This window comes from Ailuropoda melanoleuca, chromosome 10, assembly GCF_002007445.2.
Source record: "Ailuropoda melanoleuca isolate Jingjing chromosome 10, ASM200744v2, whole genome shotgun sequence".
Classification (NCBI taxonomy): Eukaryota; Metazoa; Chordata; class Mammalia; order Carnivora; family Ursidae; genus Ailuropoda; species Ailuropoda melanoleuca.
In genome coordinates, this window is record NC_048227.1 from 87,402,503 (window position 1) to 87,424,509 (window position 22,007).

The 22,007-nt window shown below is 37.9% G+C and overlaps 1 protein-coding gene across 5 annotated transcripts in view; it reads left to right on the forward strand.

The window, feature by feature from the left end:
• The window catches only part of ADGRG6 (adhesion G protein-coupled receptor G6), a 137,073-nt gene that overhangs the window by 50,371 nt on the left and 64,695 nt on the right, over nt 1-22,007 (forward strand). For all 5 annotated transcript variants that reach the window (XM_034669210.1, XM_019796230.2, XM_019796234.2 and 2 more), the window contains 2 exons: nt 14,335-14,676; nt 16,913-17,536. In XM_034669210.1, coding sequence (XP_034525101.1) covers nt 14,335-14,676; nt 16,913-17,536 — 966 coding nt within the window. The remainder of the gene's footprint in view (nt 1-14,334; nt 14,677-16,912; nt 17,537-22,007) is intronic.

Genomic DNA, 22,007 nt, shown 5'->3' on the forward strand with positions numbered 1-22,007 from the left:
TATGGCTGGAGTGGGTTATCTAAACTCTAAGATTCCTTGAAATCCTTTGGTTCTGGAGAAAGTTTGGATTAAATTAATTGTTACTAATACTGTGACTACCCATACTGCCCCCACTAGAAATAGATTTTAGCACGTGATGTTGACTAAACCAAGTTAGATGTGGTGATCCCTGGCTTTCAGAAGTGTATGGGCTGGATTATAGAAACAAAGTAATACATTAAAATGATACACAGAAATCTCCATTTTCTCATCAATAAAATCGTGACAACACTATAATTTTCAAGACCGTTACAAGAATTTAATTTACTTATGGAAAGGTAATTGTACGTGACTTCAGATACCTTAGGCACTCTAAATTTATTTACTATGTTTAAATTTAGTGGAAGCATTACAGATATTAGAGAATATTTACATTTACCAGAGTTGAGAGCAGAAATGATTCTTATTTTGATTTTAATTCATGGCGTTCTCCTAGGCAAGTCTGCTGATATCTCTGGGCTTTAGCTTTCATATCTGAAAAATGAAGGGCATGTGGCAGGTGAACTAGAAGCAGTGGTATCCTACCAAATGTTTTGATGATAGAGATCCAGGTGGTTCAAGATGAAACAATGCATAAAGTCAACAACTGGCCTTAAGTAGAGCAACCTTCTAGGTCAGCAAGTTTATGGCATCTCGGCTGTGGCTTCTTGTTATGTCTGAAGGAAATAATTTTCCTCTTTAGTACTTACAACGTGTGTCTTATACGTAATAAGTATAGGTCGACTAGAGCAAAGCAAGCATATTATATGAAATCAAATATCATCTCAGCTAGAATGGAATTCAGTTTAACTTTTATCATGAGCAGGAAGGAACCAAAAATGCCTTGATGCTCTTCTACCATCTAAAACTCATGATTATTACAAAAAAAGTTATCTTGTAACATATATATTTAAAAATATATGTAACTATATGTATGTTAATATTGTATATATTCTGAAGTATGAATGTGTAGGGGTTGTATGTCTGTGTCTTTTTTTCTTAATTTTCGGGTGTTTGGTGAATCCTTGCTATGTGCCGTTGGGCTTTGGAGATTTAGCAGTGAACCAGGTAGGCGTGCTGCCTGACCTCATGGAAATTGTCTGCATACATATCACGTATGTATTCAGAAGGCATACATATTATGGATACACATGTAGAACTTTTCCCTTTTTTATTCTTTACTGTGTTTTTTTTTTTTAGCCTGATTCATGAATTTGTGGTATTGAATTCAGAAAAAAAAATATTTGACAAGGAAAGCAAGCAAATAAAATTAGATGAAGGATGCCAAGGAAAATAGTCTTAAGTTTCAGAGGGTGTGCCACAAGATTTTCAAATCTCCCCCAAATCCAACAACAAAAAAACCCCAAAAAACAAAACAAAACAAAAAAACAAAAACACCAAAAAAAAAAAAAACAGCAAGCCTTTCTCTATGTGAGTTGAAGGAAGTCTGTAACTTTGTGTACTGGCATTATACAATGTCACAGTATGAACTCAAGGTAAGTGGGTCATCTTAGAGATATCCACTTCTTTTTTTCTTTCTACTTCCATTTTTATTGGATATAACCCAAAGAATCAAAGAGGAAGCAGACAGCAAAAGTCTCTCACCCAAGCCATGTCCAAAATATATTTTATTTTACTTCTTTTTATTTCTTACTACCAGTTAGTTACCAAAGGAGGTTGACAGGAAATGTGATAGTTTAATCTGCCCTAACGCATTTCCAATTATATCTAACAAGATGGCACTCATCTTGCAATGATTTAATCACATCCTATATCACACATTCTTAGTGTAACATGTTCCCTCCCAGCCTTCCCCTAAAATCCTGGATCACATCAACTGAGCATTGACTTTATCTTTTCTTCTTCAATTTTTTTTCATCCACTAAAGACAGTGAAAGGATAAGCACATTAATATTACTTGGATGATACAAAAGTGGGCTACAATTTGATGTAGTTTTTTTCATTAAAATTTCTTGAACATTAACATTTGCCTTTATTAATGATTTTAATAGAAAAGTTACTCCAACTTACGAGATTTTTCTCACCCAAGTCTTTATATTTCTGAAATGAGCGCACCCCCAGGCATAGATGTACATCTTTTACATGGCATCTACATCACTTGAAGCCATGTAGGAAAATCAAGCTGTGAATTGAAAGGCTGTACCTAAAAATGACGTCATGAAGCAAATTGATTGAATTACACAGGATATAGTGCTGCCTTTGTCTTCCGCTTCGGCAGCCCAAATCGAATTGTTGAATAATGTGCTTTAGAGGACAGTAGTGTCTTTCACTGAAACACTGTGCAGAAAGTTCCAGCCAGTCAGTGTGCTATTTCTAGTCCAGTGTATGGAGCGTTTACATACTGAGAGCAGCTGTAAGGATGTTGGCATAGGAGCAACTTCAAAGCCAGTTCAACTAGAAACTTAGATTGGTATCCAAAAGAGCGTCTGTGAACTCTAGGTGTTTAATGTTCAGCTCTCCTGGGAGCAGATGTTTAAATCTAGTAAACAAATGACGAGACAGGCTGTCCTTTAATGTTCTGCTTGTCTCACATTCTTCTGTGGAAAGGGCTTTGCTGTGTCTGAATTGTTAATGACCAGATAGGATCCTCCATTTGTCAGCTGTAAGCTGTCTTACGCACAGTCCCATAGAACATTCTGTCTTATGTTGTAGCCAACAACTTTGGCCTGCATCTTAAGATCAGTGGGATACATATATTTCTCACTGACTCTGTTTGTTGGGAGACAGAGAGAGTGACAGAGGAACTTCATCTGCATTGTCTGCTTTTGAATCGTGACTTAGTTTTATAGAAAATAAATGTATAAAGTATCATAAAATAATATCCATAAAATATTTTCGATAATTTAAAAAATGATTCCTTTCAGGCAAAAATCACATGTACGTAAACTTTTGACATCACTTTATAAGCAAAAATTGACTTTTATTAAAATTTCAGTTAACTTTGTTTTTTGGCCCATTTTGCATTGTGAGGCTAACAGTCCTTCCACATAGAACAGTATCACACTGGCTGGGTGGTCTTTCACAAAAATGCCTCATGTCTTGCTCATCATAAAAAACTGAAAGTCAGCTGATCACAAAATCTGCATTAATCACAAAATATTAGAGGGAGAAGAAAATCATTTTGATTTTCTTAAATAGAGATTCAATTCAAATTGCCTCAGTAAATAACTTTCAGAAAGATGTGTTATCCAGATATCTCCTATTTACTTCAACCCATTATTGAAGAATCCCCAAGTCTAAAGTTTCTCATCTTTTTTGGGGTTGAGATTTGGTGCCAGGAGGACTTACAATCTTCCCATCCTATTCCCTTGCCTGGAAAATTGACATATATATATATATGTATCCAAAGCTTTGTATTTATATTGGAATCCCAAATGGCCATTGTTTGTAAAATGGGGCTGTAAAAGGGACTTCCCTGTGTCACTGCAATCATCCCTGGGGCGTGGTCTGCCTCTTCATCAGTGTCATTTTGGAGTGGGGCAGCTCAACTGTGTGCTATAACTTGTATTGAACCAGAATAGTGCATACCTGTTATTATTCCAAAGTCATTTCCCTCTAGAATACCCTTCAAAAGTTCCCTATTCAGTGTTCTACATGGGCTCATGAAAGGAATCTGTATGTTAAAATAATGTTTCCCTTTTTCTCAACACTGCACAGCTAAATAGTAGTCAAGAACATGGAAGCAATCGGACAGAAATTTCAAGCGATCATTAAGCCCCTCAAATGGTAAATGAAACAGACGCTTGCAGCTTGAGCATGCCTCCCCTCTCCAGAGGCAGTCCGGTTTGCCCCAGTTCAGACCTCTGGGACACCAACAAACTTCTGTTCCTAGTCTGTGCCTCCAGTTGGAAATATGCTGCATGCACTGTTTGCTCTGTAGACCACCCAGCCTGCCCACTTGTGGTGGTTTGGCCTTCTCTCGGGCTTGCCTGCAGGTGTGACCTTATTCACCCACCTATGACAAGTCACTCTCCCATTTTTCTGGAGTTTAAAAATATAAGCGGCCAAAAGAGAGTAAGCAAGTAGATTTTTTGGCTATCCTGGAAATTTATAATTACAAAGTTTGGTGACCTTCATGAACTTTCTCAAGGTGTTTTTGCTGCAGATTTTGTGATTAATGCGGAGGACCCCTGGGGCAGAAGTGAAACACTTTAAATGTGGAGAAGTTGACTGGGTTGCCTGGAGGGACATAACCTGCCAGAGGCCCCACGAAGTCAGCACCTACATTACCTCATGCCCAACCCAGGGCAATTTGAAATTTAGATAAACATTTTGGCAATAGTGTGGCAAACCAAAATTCAACCTTACTTCTCAATAGGTGTATTAACTTTATAAAAGTAATAAACTGTTTTTTGCTTTTGTAAAGTAAGCTGGTAGGCATCAAGAACACGCTAGTGCAGCTATATTAGGTAGGGAGTAGGTGATTTTTTTCCCCTGATGTAACCACACTCTAAATCTTTACAATCTGTTACAGATTGTTCTATTAATTCCAAGCCAGCAGTATTCAAAATAGCATTATAACTACTGTTAGCAAGATGTAGAAATTTTCTTGAGCGGTCGGAATATATCCCAGAAGCCTGGATGTTTGCTGACCATTAGCCCTACTTCCATTTAACCTGTATGGGCTGACATATGGCTCAGAGTAGACAAATGAACACAAACAGGCTGAGACTCATGAATATTCAAAAAGGCCCTGTTTCCTCATAGTTCCATGAAAGAAAGCACATTCTTTTCCTCAGGGAAGCACCAGACATCTTCATGACTCTCCTGGAAGCTTCCTCCTACTAAAGCGAGCGATTGAAGCTCTACTGTGTGTGAGGCTCTGAATCTATCACCTATACTGGGATTTTAGAGGTAGAAAAGACATTTCTTTCAGATGTGGCAGCCAGGGCCTCAATGGCTAGTGACTAGCTCAGAGTCCCATGGTTGTTAATGGAAGAGTCAAGACCAGAACCCACTGTGATCCACTCATGATATGACCAAATATTCATATAAACGTTATTTCAGGAGGAAGCCGATGGCATCTTCTCTCACCTGGCACAAAGGAATCACTCATCAAATGCTAATTGTTGTTAGAGTTGTTGCAATTATTACTTCTCTGTTTCTATATATATGGGTTTAAATGACTTATACAGAAATTTTAAAGAGAATACTTTGTAGGGCCCCTGGGTGACTCAGTCGGTTAAGCATCTGACACTTGATTTCAGCTCAGGTCATGATCTCAGAGTCGTGAAATCAAGCTCCACGGTTGGGCTCCACGCTGTCCTTCTCCCTTTGCCTCTTGCACTCATTCTCTCTCTCTCTCTCTCTCTCTGTTCTCTGTCATTAAAAAAAAAAATTACCTTGAAAGGTATAATTTTCCATCTGGAAAGGATTTTGAGAGAGCTTCTAGTTCAGCATCAAGAGTATATTGTCGTTGCCATAGTGTTTCTTTTTTGAAGATAATAATATTTTTTATCAGATCTTATGATGTAGCTAGAAAGAAGTTGGAAATAGAACTTTTTAAAGTTTAATTTCAGAGTGTGCTGAACAAACTTAAGAGAATCTATTTCTCTTTCTCCTTCCCTCTTGCACACAATCCTCAAATATATTATTCCTCAGATCTGTGTGTGAAGTTGACATTATATAAATATTTTGAAAAGTAATTCTAGCGTTGGATGAACTTAAGGCAGTTAGCATATTTAAACAACCTATTTATGTATAAAATGGAAACTTTTACTGCAAAAACGTTTTTATTTTAAAAATCTATGTTATGGAATTTTTACATCAGCCCTTTCTTATTCCCAAAATGTTTACATAAAAAGTATTCCATACAGGGGCAAAATTATGCGAGTTGCATCTATCACTTAATTTGCTCCAAACCCTTCACTATTTAAACTGCTGCCATTTATGTGAACAAACCAGAGTGGTTTTGCTGTTTTTGTTTTGTTTTTAATGCCCTCAAATTAAAGGCTCATTTGGAAAATTTGAGCTACGGGGCACACTTATTCTGCCACTGCCATCTTCTTCCCAATATATTCTCCCAGCTTATTGGGAGGGCAAGGTTCTTAAACCAAAACCTGTTCTAGCTATTAATTTCAGGTTCTTCACCTGCACCACATAACATGCCATAAATTAGAAGCCATAACCTTTGACTCCGCCCTCTGATTCTGACCATCCTCTGTTAACCATATGTAAAGACATCGAAGAGAAAACTGGAAATGAATGGAACTAGGGGCCCAGAAAATGGAACGAATGAATGAATGACTGAACTAACATGATCTGAAGCATTGCTCACATGCTATGAAGTAGCAAGCATAATCACAATGACGCTAAAAACTAATATCATTTGAGCATCTTCCTAGCAGCCAAGTACAGTCCTAGTGTTTTATAGGGTATCTCATTAGCTGCATGCATGTGCTCAAGAAGTTGGTAATGTGCTGGTCAGCAAATAATGATATCATTACCTTCATGGATATTAGAACTATAATCAGCTTTAATTAGGCTAAGACATTCTCCACTCATGTTGGTAACATGTAGCAATATTTTTCTGGCTGATGCCAACATAAACCAGTTTTACCCTGCAGCGCTGCCTAGATAATCCATATGGAAAAGTTTTCCGTGACATTCTCAAGCGAAATGAACATTAGGTGGGCGTTTGTTTTTTGTAGTTCCCTCAGTTTTCATCAGGGGTAATAAAACATGTAAGATCACAGTAAGACAGATCTTCGGTGAACTCTAGATTGGTCACTTGGCTGCTTTTAGATCTTACCCATCAACAGCGAGGCTCTGCTGCGGGAGTCCTTGTGGAATTAATCTTCCTACTGCTGTGACAACTATTCTCTCTCCACAAATGAGCTGCCAGGGTAGTTTGCTGTCTCCTTCTTCTTGTCTCCTGTCATGTCCTTTGAATGAGGCTGCAGGGACTCTTAGAAGGGGCTTTGTTCATTGGTAGTTTTGTGTTGTTTATAAAAGGGTAAAGATTTTTAAAAAATCTGTGCTAAACACAAATCTGATTATTTTACTTTCCCCTAATTAAAACCTCTTTATTTTCTCTGCTGCTCTTACTATAATCTTTCATTTTCTTTAGGATGGCTTGCAGAATCCTGCAGAATATAACTTTGGCCTACCTTGCCATCTTTATCTCTTCTTTTGCCTCACTTTAGATACTACATTTCCATGAAACTAAACTCTTAGAAGTTACCCGAACAGTCATGCTCTCTTTCCCCTGCTACCCTTTATACCTGCTGACCTACTGGCCAGAACACTTTACTTTTTCTCCTCCTTACATGGCCCACTTCTGTGCAGCATAATTAGGTCTTAGTTTCTTTCTCATCTGTTAGAAATAGCACTGTTTCCACAAAATCTAAATCCAGGTGATTGCACACATCTACCTGTTCAATCAGAGCAGTTTTCACATTGTGCTGTTGCTGTCTACTTATTTATCTGTATTTGAAGTAATCTAGATGTTCCATAAAGTCAGGGATTATATCCTGTCCATGATATGCTTGATATTCACAGTGCCAGACACAGAGATGCTTCAGAAGTATTTATCGAGTGAATGGATATGGGGGAATGGGAAGAGATGAGTAGACAGTGTGAACAGGACACTATGGGTGCTTTATGTGTCATTCAAAAAGCTTGTCCTTTTGGGGGTGCCTGGGTGGCTCAGTCGTTAAGCCTCTGCCTTCGGCTTAGGGCATAATCCCAGGGTCCTGGGATCGAGCCCCGCATCAAGCTCTGTGCTCCACCGGGAGTGCTGGGAGCCTGCTTCTTCCTCTCCCACTCCCCTGCTTGTGTTCCCTCTCCACTGGATCCCTCTCTCTGTGTCAAATAAATAAATAAAGTCTTAAAAAACAAACAAACAAAAAACAAAAACAAAAAAAAAACTTGTCCTTTTGGATCCCAGAGAAGATTTTGAGTTAGAAAAAGTGTATTTTTTACATGAGTTGGAGGTGATAGGACTATTGACAAGGAGACTAGCTACTGAGCTTTTTGTCCGAGAGAGAAAAGATGCGAACCTTAAACTAAGTAGCATGGGGATGAGATAAGGGAATGAATTAAATAATCATGAATAAGATGACACAGCTCTTGACAAAATATTTGTAAAGGTAGGGGAGAAGGAAAAATATTCAGAGTTCTACTTCAGATGTTTCTCATACTACAAACAATTGCAAAATGGATAAAAACAAATCATTTGAAAAATGGTGTTTGAATTGAGGGATCTATGGGATATCCAAGTGGAGACATTGAGTAGACATTCGCAAGTGTGGGTGTGGTGCTCGTAGGACAGGCATGTCATCAGCGTTTGGACATAATGAAGGCCTGTGTTTGGATGAGATCATCCAGAGAGACTGAGTGTAGAGACAGAAAAGCTGAAGGGAGAGGAGGGCCCTGTGAGGTATTGCCTGGAGGCACCCTTGGTTGTAAGGAACAGAAATCTGCTGAAAGTGGGTCAAGAGAAGTGAGATTGTAGGTGTGAGTTCTTGTCTTAGAATTCAAGGATAAGCCACAAAGAACAGTTCCTCTCATTGACTTCTGGACATGGAACGTCTAAAATTAAAGTCTCTCTGTTTCTCAGAGGTCTGATTTTCTCTCATCTCTCTGTTCTCTACATTTGCTTTCTTTCTCTTTTCTCTGTCTGCTCATCAGTGTCCTTCATTTGCAAGTTGGCAAGGTAGCTGCTGTCCTTGAATTCATAGAACTTGGACATTCTATTTTTCATCATTCTCTGAATAAATTATCTGTGTCCCTAACTTCACATTCTCAGAGGGAGAATCTGACTGAGAGCCAAGCTCATGATTTGGTTCCCTTCACGTCAGGGGTTCTTCCCTGGGCTGAGGGTACCAATATGACTGCGTGAGATGTGGGAGGGGCAGATCCCTCTGGCAGAAGGTGTATGTGTGGAGATTGTGAATAGCTTCTGTAGTATGTTGTTATTTAAAGGAGCACTTCTCAGATGTTAATGTACTTAATGAATCACCAGAAAATCTTGCTAAAATACGGGTTTTGTGTAGTAGGTCTGGTTGATTCCGTATGTCTGACAAGCACCAGATGATGCTGAAGCCATGGTCTGAGGATCACACTTAAAATAGCAAAGACTGTGAAGGCGGTTAGAGCAGGGGCAGGCTCAGAGAGAGCTGAGAGAAGGGCAGGAGGAGAATAAGGAGAAGGTAGGAGCTATGAGTGGAGAGACTCAAGAATCAGGGAGTGTTCAGAGGCATCGAATGTTGAAGAGGGTGAGTGAGATAAAATTGGAAGCCTCTTTAGTATAAATCTGCCCAGTGTTGTGGATTCTTCCCAACAGTGTTCGGAAGCTTACGTAGTAGAGAGCAAAAGGTCCCTGGCTGGATTAATACAGAGTTGGGGGGGTTTGCAGTGTAGGAATATGGAAAGGGCTAAGAGACTTGAACATATTAACCAGAAGGTAGCTTGAGTGATGGGCCCTGCAGCTTTAGTTTATTTAAAATTATGTATTGCCTTTAGATTGTTTTTTTTAACAGCTGGAGAAGGATTAAACCACTGGTTAAGAGAGAATAGTTTCCCATGAAATGTGGGTGGGTGTGTGTGCATATGCATGCACACGTGCTTGTGTGCGTAATCCCCTTGCAAGGGAAATGTAGCTACATAATAAAGTGAGTCTGGACCGATCTCCAGCAGTTCACGTGTTTGGATCCAGACAGTATTATTTTCACAGTTACATACGGAATGTTCTTATGCTCCGGTGGTTATGGAAAGGCAAGACTTGGAGTTTAAACAAAATTATAGAAGACAGAAATGCATCTGAAGGTGTGGTGCATGTGAATCTCTTTGGAGAGTCAAAAAAAACCTGTCAGGCTCCATGCTGCTTCATCGAGGAACCTTCAGCTTCTTGTTTATTTTCTAGCTATGTCAAACTGAATTGAACTGATTCAAGTAAAGCGCTACCCTTTTCAACTAACATGCAAGTCATGGGATGGCTTCAGATTCATGGTGTCTCCAAGGAACGTCTTGAGGCTGAAACATCCACAGTGGGAAATCAAACAATTTTCTAGCTAACTCTGGGGAATCCTGTGTTTGAGGAGGAGTTTGGGAGCAAATTGATATCCTTGCTTGGCCGCTGGAAATTCCAGCAGGAGATTGGAATGACCAGTGGAAGCCTGGTTTCGGAGGGAGCCTCCCCTCCATGGAAATGCGATCTCTGAGTGCAGAGCTTGAAGAAGAGTGGTGAGGGTGGGCGGGGATGCTCGCCAAGTCTGTCACATTCACAGACACGCAGATGTCACAGCAGACTGCCTTCAGACTCCTTGCCATCCTGAAAAAATATGCATAGAGGCCTGAAATCACTGAGATTTAAACACTTACTTTGATGACTATATATGTTATATATAGTTCTGTGTATTATCTGTCAGCTCATCCATGCAGGCATCGAAAGTATTATCTCTGACAGTTCAGGGATGTTGTGGCTGCGTTGTACTTGATCTGGAGAAATCCTGCGATGCTGCTCCTGGCTTTGTGGTGATTGAGGCATTAGAACAGGTCCTGGAATTCTCAGTTGTTAACCTTTCCACTTAATCTTCAGAAACCACCGAGGCTCCTAAATATCGGAAACCTTTTTAAGCCATTAATAAACCTTATTCGTTAGAATTTAATGTATTCACATAGATAATTCAAACAGTGACTTTGAGTAGATTGAACCTGAGCAGGCAACGTAAGCAAATTTTCTGAGCTGATTTTCAGCAGCAAGGTTTTCCAACAGATTCATTAGCTGCAGTTTGAGACACAGTCAAATAAAAAACAAGATTTCATTTAAGTGCATTTGTTCTGCTCATCATTTAACACAGTGGAGGAAAAAGTTGTTCCATTTACAGATCTGTGTTGAAAGCGGCGAAAATGATTTCTTTTGATATCTTTTGGAACCTGATACTCCAACTTTAGATTTTAAAGAACATGCTGTTTGATTTTGGGGGAAGGACTTGAAGCAAGTGTGGGATAAGAATCCAAATCTCTGAGATAAAACAGCGACGACAAAAAACACAGAAGGTCATGATTGTTAAATCTGGGTCTAAATGTCACTTATAAATCGAAATAGGCTTTGGCACGACTGGGAGGTTTCCAGTCTTAGATTTGAGTTTCTTTGAAGAATAAAGTTTTGCGAAATAAGCATGAGTAAATTATTGCTAAATATTTGCAAGCATAGGCGAGAACCGAAAACGTTGCTTTATAGGTTTATAGGTGTGAATATGTTAGGACGTTGGTCATTGAAAAAAATTTAATCCAGATGTTTTGAGTATCTTAGAAAATATGTTAATTCTGGTTTTACTAAGACCAAATTCCATGCCTACTTCAGTAGTCATCTTTTTCAGTAGCTGTGACTTTAAGGGGGGGACTCATTAAGTTCTTAATGAATTAGCTCATTGTATAGGAATCGATTAACAGTCACAATTGATTGCTCTAAATGGGCAAATTCAAATCACCATATTGTGGAAACTTTTCTTTTCCCCTAGAAAAACACTAGACTTACATTTAGAACAGCTGGTTTGAGTCTTGGTCCTCTTATCAGTTAGATGTATAACTTTGAACAAGTTATAGAATCTGTGTTAGCCTTATTAGATTCATTTGAAGATGGACATGGTGCTAATTCCCAGGGCTGTTATTGATGTCAAATGAGATAATATATATGAAAGCCCTTTGCTGTGAAGTTATCTACAAATACGATGAACACGACGATACTGTGCCTAGTGTAATTGATTTTTCACCCACCTAAGGTCATCGCTATTTAGCAGCACTAACTGCTGCCTAGTGACTTTAAATGAGAATCATAGAAGAAAGCTTTAAATGGTTTTTGAATGAATATTATGGTGTTTTTCTCTTTCACTTTTTCATCCCAGTGAGTGCCGGAAGGAAACAGAGATTCTATTAAAGTGGGATACTGTTTTCATCTCTCAAGTTATCGATGCATGGATTTTGCGTTATAGTAATGATTAATGATAGCCAGCACTTATATGGGGCTCCCAGGACCCTTGGTGCACTTATATGGTGTGGCTCCCAGGACTTTCCAATATTAACCTATCTAATCCTCTCAATAACCACGGGAAATGGGTGCTTCTATTGCCACCAGTGTGAAATGAAGGTAGTGAAACTGGAGCAGATTAACTTGTTCAAGATTACAGAGTCCATGTGCTCAGTCAGGTCAAACATTCCTGTACTTTTCACTCAGCTCTTAGAGAAGAATTAGGCAAAAAATACACACATCAGGATAAAGGAAGTCATGAACATTACTTGGGTTTGGATGTAGGGGATGGTGTTTTATTTTGGAAAAATGATGGTGCGTCATGCTTGTTGAGATGACAGAGATGACACAGAGATTGTATCTTATTTTCCTTTCTGTTTTTCTCTTTTGATCTTCAGTGCCTTTTACTGGGTACAGTGTTGTTAATTTACTAGAATTACCTCTCTCTCTAGGGCCCAAGGTACAGCAACAGGAAGCTAAAGGGTCAGAGAGGACCATTGCTCTCAATCTTATACTATGCGTGAAACATTTGAAAGAAAGAGCCCCAAACCCCCATCCAAAGGGACATTGCAGAGCTCATGCGCTGTCTTTTTCTGACTTGGACTTTGGCTTAGTTTCATATGCTGTTTTAGTCCTTCTTTAATTGAGACATGATTTACGCTATTCATTTATTTGTTCACGAATTTAACAGACTTTGTTGGAAGTCTTCCGTGTGTACCAGAGATGCAGGGACGTCCTGAGGAGTAAGATGGGGAACAGAATAGTACGTACTCTGCTTGTGGGGCTCAGAAAATAGTGGGGAAAACAGACAATAAGCAAATAATGTCACAAGTGGAAGTAACACAACTGCTGTGATTGGAGCTGCAGAGAGGCACGGGTGCTCCAGAGGTGTGTGAGAGAAGGCGTTTGGCGAACACTTGGTGATCATAATTTGTTTTCCCCTCTCTATCTTTGGCCCATATAAGACCTTGAAGACATAGGAAGGAAGAGCAGAGGGAGGGCAAGTTAGAAGGAACTGATGGGGAGCAGGGGGTCAAGGATACGGTACATAACGCAAGGTGGCCATTGGGGAAAGAAAAAAGAAAACCCTAACCTGCGCGGTGTAACATAGCTGTTAAGTCCTGCATATTATCGCTGTATCATAGAAGAAGTAGTAGTATTTGTAGTAACTACCACGTTCAAGGAAAGTTACTGCATATTCATTCTACTCAACCCAGTAAATTTAGAGTGACTTCCATTAACACAGTTAAAGTATTTTATTGTTTTAAAGTGTGTGTGTAGGTTTTATGGTGGTTTATTTATCCAGAACATTGAGTACATGAAATTAGTGCCTATACTTGTACAAATATTTAAAAGAAACATGAATATTAATTGCAAAAGCACCACCAAAGACAGTAGACCTTGGTTTCTTGTTCAGCTGGTGACCAGGCCCTGGAGGATGAATAATTGAGAAAGAATAGATTGCTTTACTTTTCTTCCTACCTCTTCCTACCATCTGTCATTGTATTATTTGTTTATCTTTGGGCCCAGAACCAAAGTGTCAGAATCATTCAGACATAGACTTTTGTCTTTCTTGCTGATTAATATATACTATTTAGAATAGTGCCTGGCATGTAACAGACACTCAATAAATATTCACTGCATGAATGAATGAATGAGATGATCACACAAGCATAGACTCAACCATTGTAATGAACAAATGAGATAAGTGAAACTATTTTCAAAACTATAAATATTCCACACGTACAAGGTGATGCTATTTATTTGAATTTTAGAAAAAAGTACAGTTTGTCAGAAGATAACTTATTTGCTTATTTATTTTGTATTAGTAGATTTCTCTTTAAACACTTACTTCCTAAGTATTTATCTTCCTTTATATCCATGGTTGTAATATTGACTTCTACGTTTATGGGTCTATAACTCCCTTACCCAGTGCAATTACTCTCTAGAGTAGAGATTCTTAACCCAGGCCAGTGAACCTTTGGGAAATCCCTTGTTGCCTCCTAAAACAGTATCCCAAGTGTAGTGGCTTCTGTGCATTTGACAGAGAGTTACTGTAACTTCCATCAGATTCTTAGAGTATGTGACCCCCAAGTTTAAGAATCATGGCTCTAAAATTTTCTGTTTTTCTTTTACTTTTTTTTCCTCTGCTGCTTTTTCCTTCTCTCTTCGAGGTGGTTTCATTCTCCTTTTATTTAGCATGATTGTACTTCGGTATTTTAAAATGCTTACCGTTTGATTGTCCCCAGTGTGTGGTATTCTCGGTTTATTGTATGCCTCTGATCCCCGCCCTTCTCTCTGTCTCTCTCTTGTCTGGCCAACAGTGTGGGGATGTGCCAACTGCAGGGTTATCCTATCCAACCCTTCTGGGACATTTACTTCTCCGTGCTACCCTAACGACTACCCTAACAGCCAGGCTTGCATGTGGACCCTGCGAGCCCCCACCGGCTATATCATTCAGATAACGTTCAATGATTTCGACATTGAAGAAGCTCCCAATTGCATTTATGACTCATTATCCCTTGATAATGGAGAGAGCCAGACTAAATTTTGTGGAGCAACTGCCAAAGGCCTATCATTTAACTCAAGTGCGAATGAGATGCATGTGTCCTTTTCAAGCGACTTCAGCATCCAGAAGAAAGGTTTCAATGCCAGCTACATCAGAGGTATGTAAACCAAAGGCAGTGCCAACCTTCTGCTTTCATTTAACATGTTCTACAGTAAACACCAGGGCCAGAAGACAGAGTCATGCGCTTTTATGTGAATGTGAATGATTAGGATTAGAATTGAAGGGCAAGAATCTGTTAATATTCTCTGAACCTTCTCATTAGCAATATATAGTTACCAGATCCAAAATCTGGTTACAGTAGAGATGAATTTGTTTATATTGTTTATATGCAGAACATTTAAAGGCTGCTTGGAAGATATGGTAGGTATTCCACAGCTAATAATTAAAAGCTGTAATTCTGACAGCTCTTCACTGAACATTTAAAGCATTCCTATTCAGAAATCATTTTATTTTAGGCTTTTAAGTTGTTGCCCTTTTAAGGAACTGTGCTAGGGGACAAATATAAAAAAATTAGCATATAAATTAAAATAAAAAAGAGCTGTTTATAGCTAGAGCTAATAAACAACTTAGCCTGAGGAAAGCCCCTTAAAAATGACTAATGAAAGGAAAAAAATATTTCTGTCAAACATATTTCCCAGATTCTGGCACATTGAAATATTTGAATAATCTCAGTCTCTTTAGAACCTCTCTTTGCTTAAGGGAAGGAAACTCAAGCTTAAGTCAATGTCATGTCTGAAAGAAAGAAACGAAAAAGAAAGGCACCGTTATGAAAATGACCCTCATTATTATAAATTGTGTTTTTGGTGGCAGAGTCATGTACTGTTTGTGATTGACATTAGATGTATGTGTGATTAATTGGAAAACGTGCTTTAATTTTTCAAATCACGTTTTAAAAATTGTAAAATATTATAGGAAATTGGAAAATAAAAAAGAAGCAAAGTAGACTTGCCAATACACCTATAACGCAGCCATAACCACAAATAAAATGTTGAGGGACATATTTCCTTTCAGCCCTTTTAATAATACATATAGAATACTGGGTTCATATAACATAAATATCCTTTTGGGTAAAAAGACCTTTCAAGTTCTTTATATTTAAAAAGTAAACTAAAATCCATGATTCTATTAAATTCGATCATGGATTTTTAACTAGAATATTCATATTAAAGTGTTGTTTTTACCATAGACCTTTTCTTGGTGTGTATTAAAAAGATATTCAAACTGGCATTCCTGTGAAGCTAGCATTAAACAGAATTTTTGAGTAGGACACTTCTGTCTCAGTCAATACATATTTCATGGTGTCTATTATATTAACATGAGGTGAAATCCTTTTTATTTAATAATTTCACATATGTCACAGAAAGACTAGGCTAATGCATTTTATTTGGAATTTATTATGCAGATGATAATAGTAATCTGTATTAGTAATCGGTAACATTAGTAATCAATTCTAGCTATATATTGACTATAGCAGGCACTGTTCTAGTGCTTTCCAGGTATTAACTTAATTCCTATTGGCCACCTATGCGATCGGGGTCATTGTCTTTCATTTTATGGATGAGGAGACTGAGGTAGAGAGTGCTGAGGTAACATGTTCAAAGTCACACTCCATTTTGTGGAAGAGCTAGGGTAGGAAGTTGCATTATCTGCCCCTTTTATCTCTGCTCCTCGCTATCCCTCACAAAGGAGCTCAGACACCCAGCTATAAAGAAAATATAGCTTACAATTCCATTTTTATTTTTATTTTTTTATTACACTGCTTCTCCTTAATAGGGTTATCTTTACCTTTGTTCCTGAAATAGCCTGATGATGGGGAAAATGAATAGGATATGGGGTATCTGAAGGGGAGAGGGTACTATAGGAGTGTTTAGGAAGAGTAAAAGGCTATTAATGAAAAATAGAACTATTAACTATTATGTTTAGAAAATTATTTGAAAAATAACAAATTTCTGAAAATCTTAATGTATAAACAGAGCTTTCCTGAAACAGTAGTTTCCTTAATTTGAGCTTTGGGTTGGTTGTTTTTTGTTGTTGTTGTTGTTGTTTAGTTCAGGGATTAAAAAAAGATACTTATCAACTTGGTTGGCTATAACTCAAAAGGTTTGGTGTAAGAGCCCATCATGATTACAGTTAACGTGAGTGGGGTTACATATTGTTAGTATTATTGGTACAAGGTGATGGGGTGGTGAGAGAGAGTCATGAAAGAGGGGTGATGGGGCAGAAGTCAGTCAGTCCTGAGTGATGGGGTGGGGGTGGGCATATCAGATGTTTTGCATCTCATTAGTTCATACTTGAAGTGAATACATTTTATCTGTTATTATGTTTTGTCCTAGTTGCTGTGTCCTTAAGGAACCAGAAGGTCATTTTACCCCAGACACTAGATAGTTACCAGGTATCCGTTGCCAAAAGTGTCTCTATTCCAGAACTCAGCGCTTTCACGCTCTGTTTTGAAGCAACCAAAATTGGCAAGGAAGACCATGAATGGATAGCTTTCTCCTACTCAAATGCATCCTTCACACAGTTACTCAGCTTTGGAAAGGCCAAGAATGGCTACTTTATTTCTATTTCTGGCTCAAAATGCTTCCTAAACAGCGTGTTACCTGTGAAGGATAAAGAAGACATTTTCACGGAAAGCTTTGAGCAGCTCTGCATCATTTGGAATAATTCTCTGGGTTCTGTTGGTGTAAATTTCAAAAGAAACTATGAAGCAGTTCCGTGTGATTCTACCATCAGTAAAGTTATTCCTGGAAATGGGAAGTTGTTGTTAGGCTCCAGTCACAATGAGATGGCCTCCCTAAAAGGGGACATTTATAACTTTCGACTTTGGAATTTTACCATGAATTCCAAAGTCCTCTCCAACCTCAGCTGTCACGTGAAAGGGAATGTGGTCGACTGGCAAAATGACTTCTGGAATATCCCCACCCTAGCACTGAAAGCAGAAAGCAACCTAAGCTGTGGTAAGTCTGGGCATATCACTGCCCTTTTGTAAAAAGCATTATTCAATGAGTGCTGGTCAACAAGAAATCATACACACGTACATGTGGCTATGTATATGTGTATTTGTGTGTGTATGTATGTGTGCATATATATATATATAGTTGTCATTAATGAGCTTTTGAATTTTTAAAATGTTATATGTTCAGCCATATATAGTACACATTTGATTACAAGCGTTCTTTATTCAATCAGAGCTTTTGGTGCTACCATTTTAAAGTTTTCCTTATGTCATAAAATGTCACACAGTTTATCATTGATGTAAGAAAAGTTATAACTGTCATACCTCAAGTAGAAAGGTTAACACTGGGACCGAAACAAAAGAAACTAATAAGTTACTGTGTTTAGTCACAAAGAGGATACAATAAAAAGTTGATCTTTATGAAATTTCCATTATGTTACTTAAATAAACAACCACAACTGAAAAAGAATGGTATTTACTCAGCCAGGATAACATATCAAAGCTGTCCATTTTATGGAAAAATCTTTGATAATCAGAAATTATCAACTTTTTCTTTGAACTTTTTCCCTCTGTTGGAAGATGAGCATTTGTTGTTTGTTTTGAATACTCCTAATGGTTGCTCTTTGAGAGACTTTAAATGTGATATTACTGGAAGTACCTAAATGCAAAATATTTAGGAAAATAATTCTATATAACAACATTATATTAAAATAGACTTCTATCAGACATTCTTTATGTACATAAGTTAATTTTGAAAGTCCTTATTTTATTACAGGACTGATTAAAATACAAAAAGTAGAAGTTTCATTATCACTTTTGAATTTCATATGACTAAATCTAAAGTGTTGATATATATACTTTTTAGTCACAGAGATAACTTTCATTAAAAGAGGAAAGAAGGTGTCTGATGTTAAAAAGTAATTCTCATGTGACTTTGAACAAAGTAGGACCCCTTAGAAGACCTGAGACCACCTCCCCCGTTTCCCTGACCCCTGTGTGCCCTTCTGCTCCAGGGAACCGTTGTCACCTAACTCTCTCTGTAAGTCACCCATCCCTCCGTGTGTCCGTGGTGCTCCTGATAATGGTGGGAGGCTATGAAGTGATGCCATTTGAGAGCTGTTTGCTTGTGGGTTGTTGGACAGACATAGTGGTGTTCCCCAACATTCTCTCAGTCTGACTAGCTACAGAGAGTGGTCAGGGACCCCTGAGAATCTTTCACTCAGTGAGGAAATGGAGAAGATCAAGTTCATGTGTTTGGTGTGGGATGGTAAGCAGCAAGAGGGCAGGGATATCCCTCCTATGTCCAGGGAGATTGTATTTACTCTAGTGGCCTGTTTTCACCATACCCTTGGCTGTTATTAAAAAGGCATAATATAGACCATTTAATAGTTGCCTTTCTACAGGGCAATATTTGAGGACTGTGGCAACCAAAAAAAATTTGAGTAGGTATATTAATAATTGCTAACTTAAGCAATTAAGTACCTTAACCAGTGTCAATTAGTAAGTGGCCAAGCCAGGAGGTGAAGCCAGGAAGTTGAGTTTTAGAGCTCTGTCTCTTACAAGTATAAATTAGACTGTCTTTTGGAATAAGCAGGACTAGAACCTGAGACATACTAGAGTAAGTGAGCTAATTCTTGCCCAGATGAGGTGTATGAAGGCCCAGGAGTGATCTGTGGGAAAACACCTGCTTTCCAGGGCATAAATATTAAACTTGTTTTAAACAAAAGTAATAAGGTTTCTTTCCTGCATTGCTTCTTGGATACATTAATGTGATAAAATGTGAGGGATATACATGCATTGATTCCTAAACTTTTCTAGGAAATCCTCTAGACCAGGGGTTGGCAAGCTAGGAAGGCCTATGGCAGGCCACCTATTTTTGTAAATAAAGTTTTATTGCAACACAGCCGTGCCTAGGGAGCTTTGTATTGTCTCTGGCTGCCTCTGTGCCACAGGGGCAGGGTTGGTGATGGTGGGAGACTATAACATGGCCCACCACCCTAACATTTTTCCTGTTGGACCCTTTCAGAGAAAATTTGCCAATCCCTGAAACTAGTCCAGAAAATCATGAGGGTCCAGTCTTCTGAAGCACACACTTTGGACAACACTGGGAAAGACCTGTTAGAGATCTCCAGGGCCAAAGGGAGTCAGCCAGCCACTCGTGAGCTCATTTAGCCCTCGGACATCCATGATGGTGGCAACATTAGTTGTTCTCATTTATTTATCTTGGTTCCACACAATGCTTTTAAACGGTGATTTATTTCCAACATTAAAAAAATTAGATTTCAAATGAAAATAAATTTTTGGATTTTCTGGCAGACAAGAAAAAGCCTAGGCTAGTCTTACTGCCAGGCCAACACAGCTGGAGCTAGGTGGTGTCCGCTCCTTACAAAGGGACGGGCATTCTCCTCAGTCCTTACCACTGTCTGTATTCTTCTTACACCAGCCCCCTTTCACCTTTAGGTGGCCTTCTGGCTCCAGGAGGCATTTCTCTTTGGGAATCCCAACTTAGGCCAGTTCCTTCCCTTAATATAGGGCAAGAAACTGAAAATTAAAAAAATAAATTAAAAAAAAATAAGTGGCCAAGCCAGTTGGTGGGCATTTTCTGTCCTCCTTCTGCAGGATTTATATGTTAAAATGTGTACTCACATTTTAACACTGTCTTTAACACTCTTTTCCCAAGGCTTAAGATTACTGGGATGCATCAAACACATGCTTGTGTAACGTAGTCATCTGTACGTTTTCAAAATGATTTCATTGAAAGAGTAGCACACATTACAGACTCAGTGTGCTTGAATTCCTTTAATTTTCACAGCGGTCTTCTTGACATTCCACGATGATGCCAAACACCCCATTCCGTGGATTCAGATATCCTGGGCTGTGTTTCAGGAGTCCTCATGGGAGGGGGAGTTAGTTTCCTGCCACTCAGTCATCAGCTTTGGGAATTGAAGAACCCAAGTCATTTATTAACTGGCAGGAAATACCTGTAGGAGAGATGATAGCTAAGCTTGTTAACTAAGCAGGACTTCAACAAATGAAAAAAGTTTGCTCTATTAACATTTTAACCTTTCTTTTTTTCAGGAACATTTTGGCTTGCTGTTTATGGTAACAGTAATGTGCAAAAACTAATGATCAGTACAGTAACCAATGGGAAAATAGAATTTCATGCCTAACATTCCATTGGACTGACAATGTCTGTTAAATATGACCTTTAATTCCAGATTCAACTTGTGGTGGAAGAATGAATAGATTTTCCAAAGGTCTGTTGCTGAGTAAATTATAATATGAAAATAAGATGGTAAAACAGAACTGATTATATCTAACTTTAAAACATCCTGTCATTTGCTTCAAATAGTAAATATCCTAGCCTTTAAAATCAACATATTATTAATTAATGTTTCAACAATTTCAGGGTTAGACTTTTTTGTTTTCTGACACTATTCTAAGCCTAGTTGGGTAATATACCTTAATTGAGAAATTTTCAGCAGTTTTTTTTTTTAACACAGTTAATTTTGTCAGTCTTTTTCAGAAAGAAATACTTTATTTAGCAGTAATTCTTTTTTCATTTTGTGGCATCATTCTTTTTCTTAGAATTTTTATTTTACAATTTGATTTTAGTAAACATTTTTTATACAATTTTCTTAAAAATATACAGTTTTATGACCTCCATAGATAGACAGTTTTCCTAGTGAGTGGACTCTTTTAATTATCACTGCAAGTATTTGCCTGTTATGATTCAAGTTTAGATACTGGCTAATGTCCATCAATTTTCACAAAGAACAAACAGTGCCTTCCATACCAGTTTTATTTATTTTCCTGATGACTGCTCTTTCCTGAGGAGTGGTACAGTATAACCCAATGAATGGTCTAAGTTCAAACAAACTACATTTATTTAACAAGCATTTATTAAAACTTCCATTTATTAACGACTTGTGGATGTAGAGATAAGACACAATTCATAAGTACCCAGCTTTTTTGTTATTCTTTTCTAGAAATTTTTGGATTCATACTGACTTTTGTTTTCACTTCCAAACTTTTGTGTTTAATTATTAAGGCTTCATCAACTCTTGGATTTCTACCCTTTCTTTTTCAATTGTTACAGTTCTTTCCTTCACAGCCATAAAATTGTGACTCACTGTTGGCTCCTTCCTTTCATCCCTAAAAAAATGATTGAGTATAGCATTTTTAGATAACTGAATTATTTTTTAAATAATAGAATCAAGATAAAATTATAAAGGACTTTATCTTTACAAAGGACTTTATTCTTTGAAGATGCCCCAAACTCTTTATGAGCATAAATCGCTTCCAGAAATAATGTTATTTTAAATTTATTTATGAAAAATTATAAAATTCAATTTAATAATAACTGCAAAGAAGGAATTGAAAGCAATTGTTTTTTTCTCATTATTGCAACTCTCTGTGAGGATTTACCTATTATTTGGATTATCACTATGTTGAATGTAAGATGAGTTCTT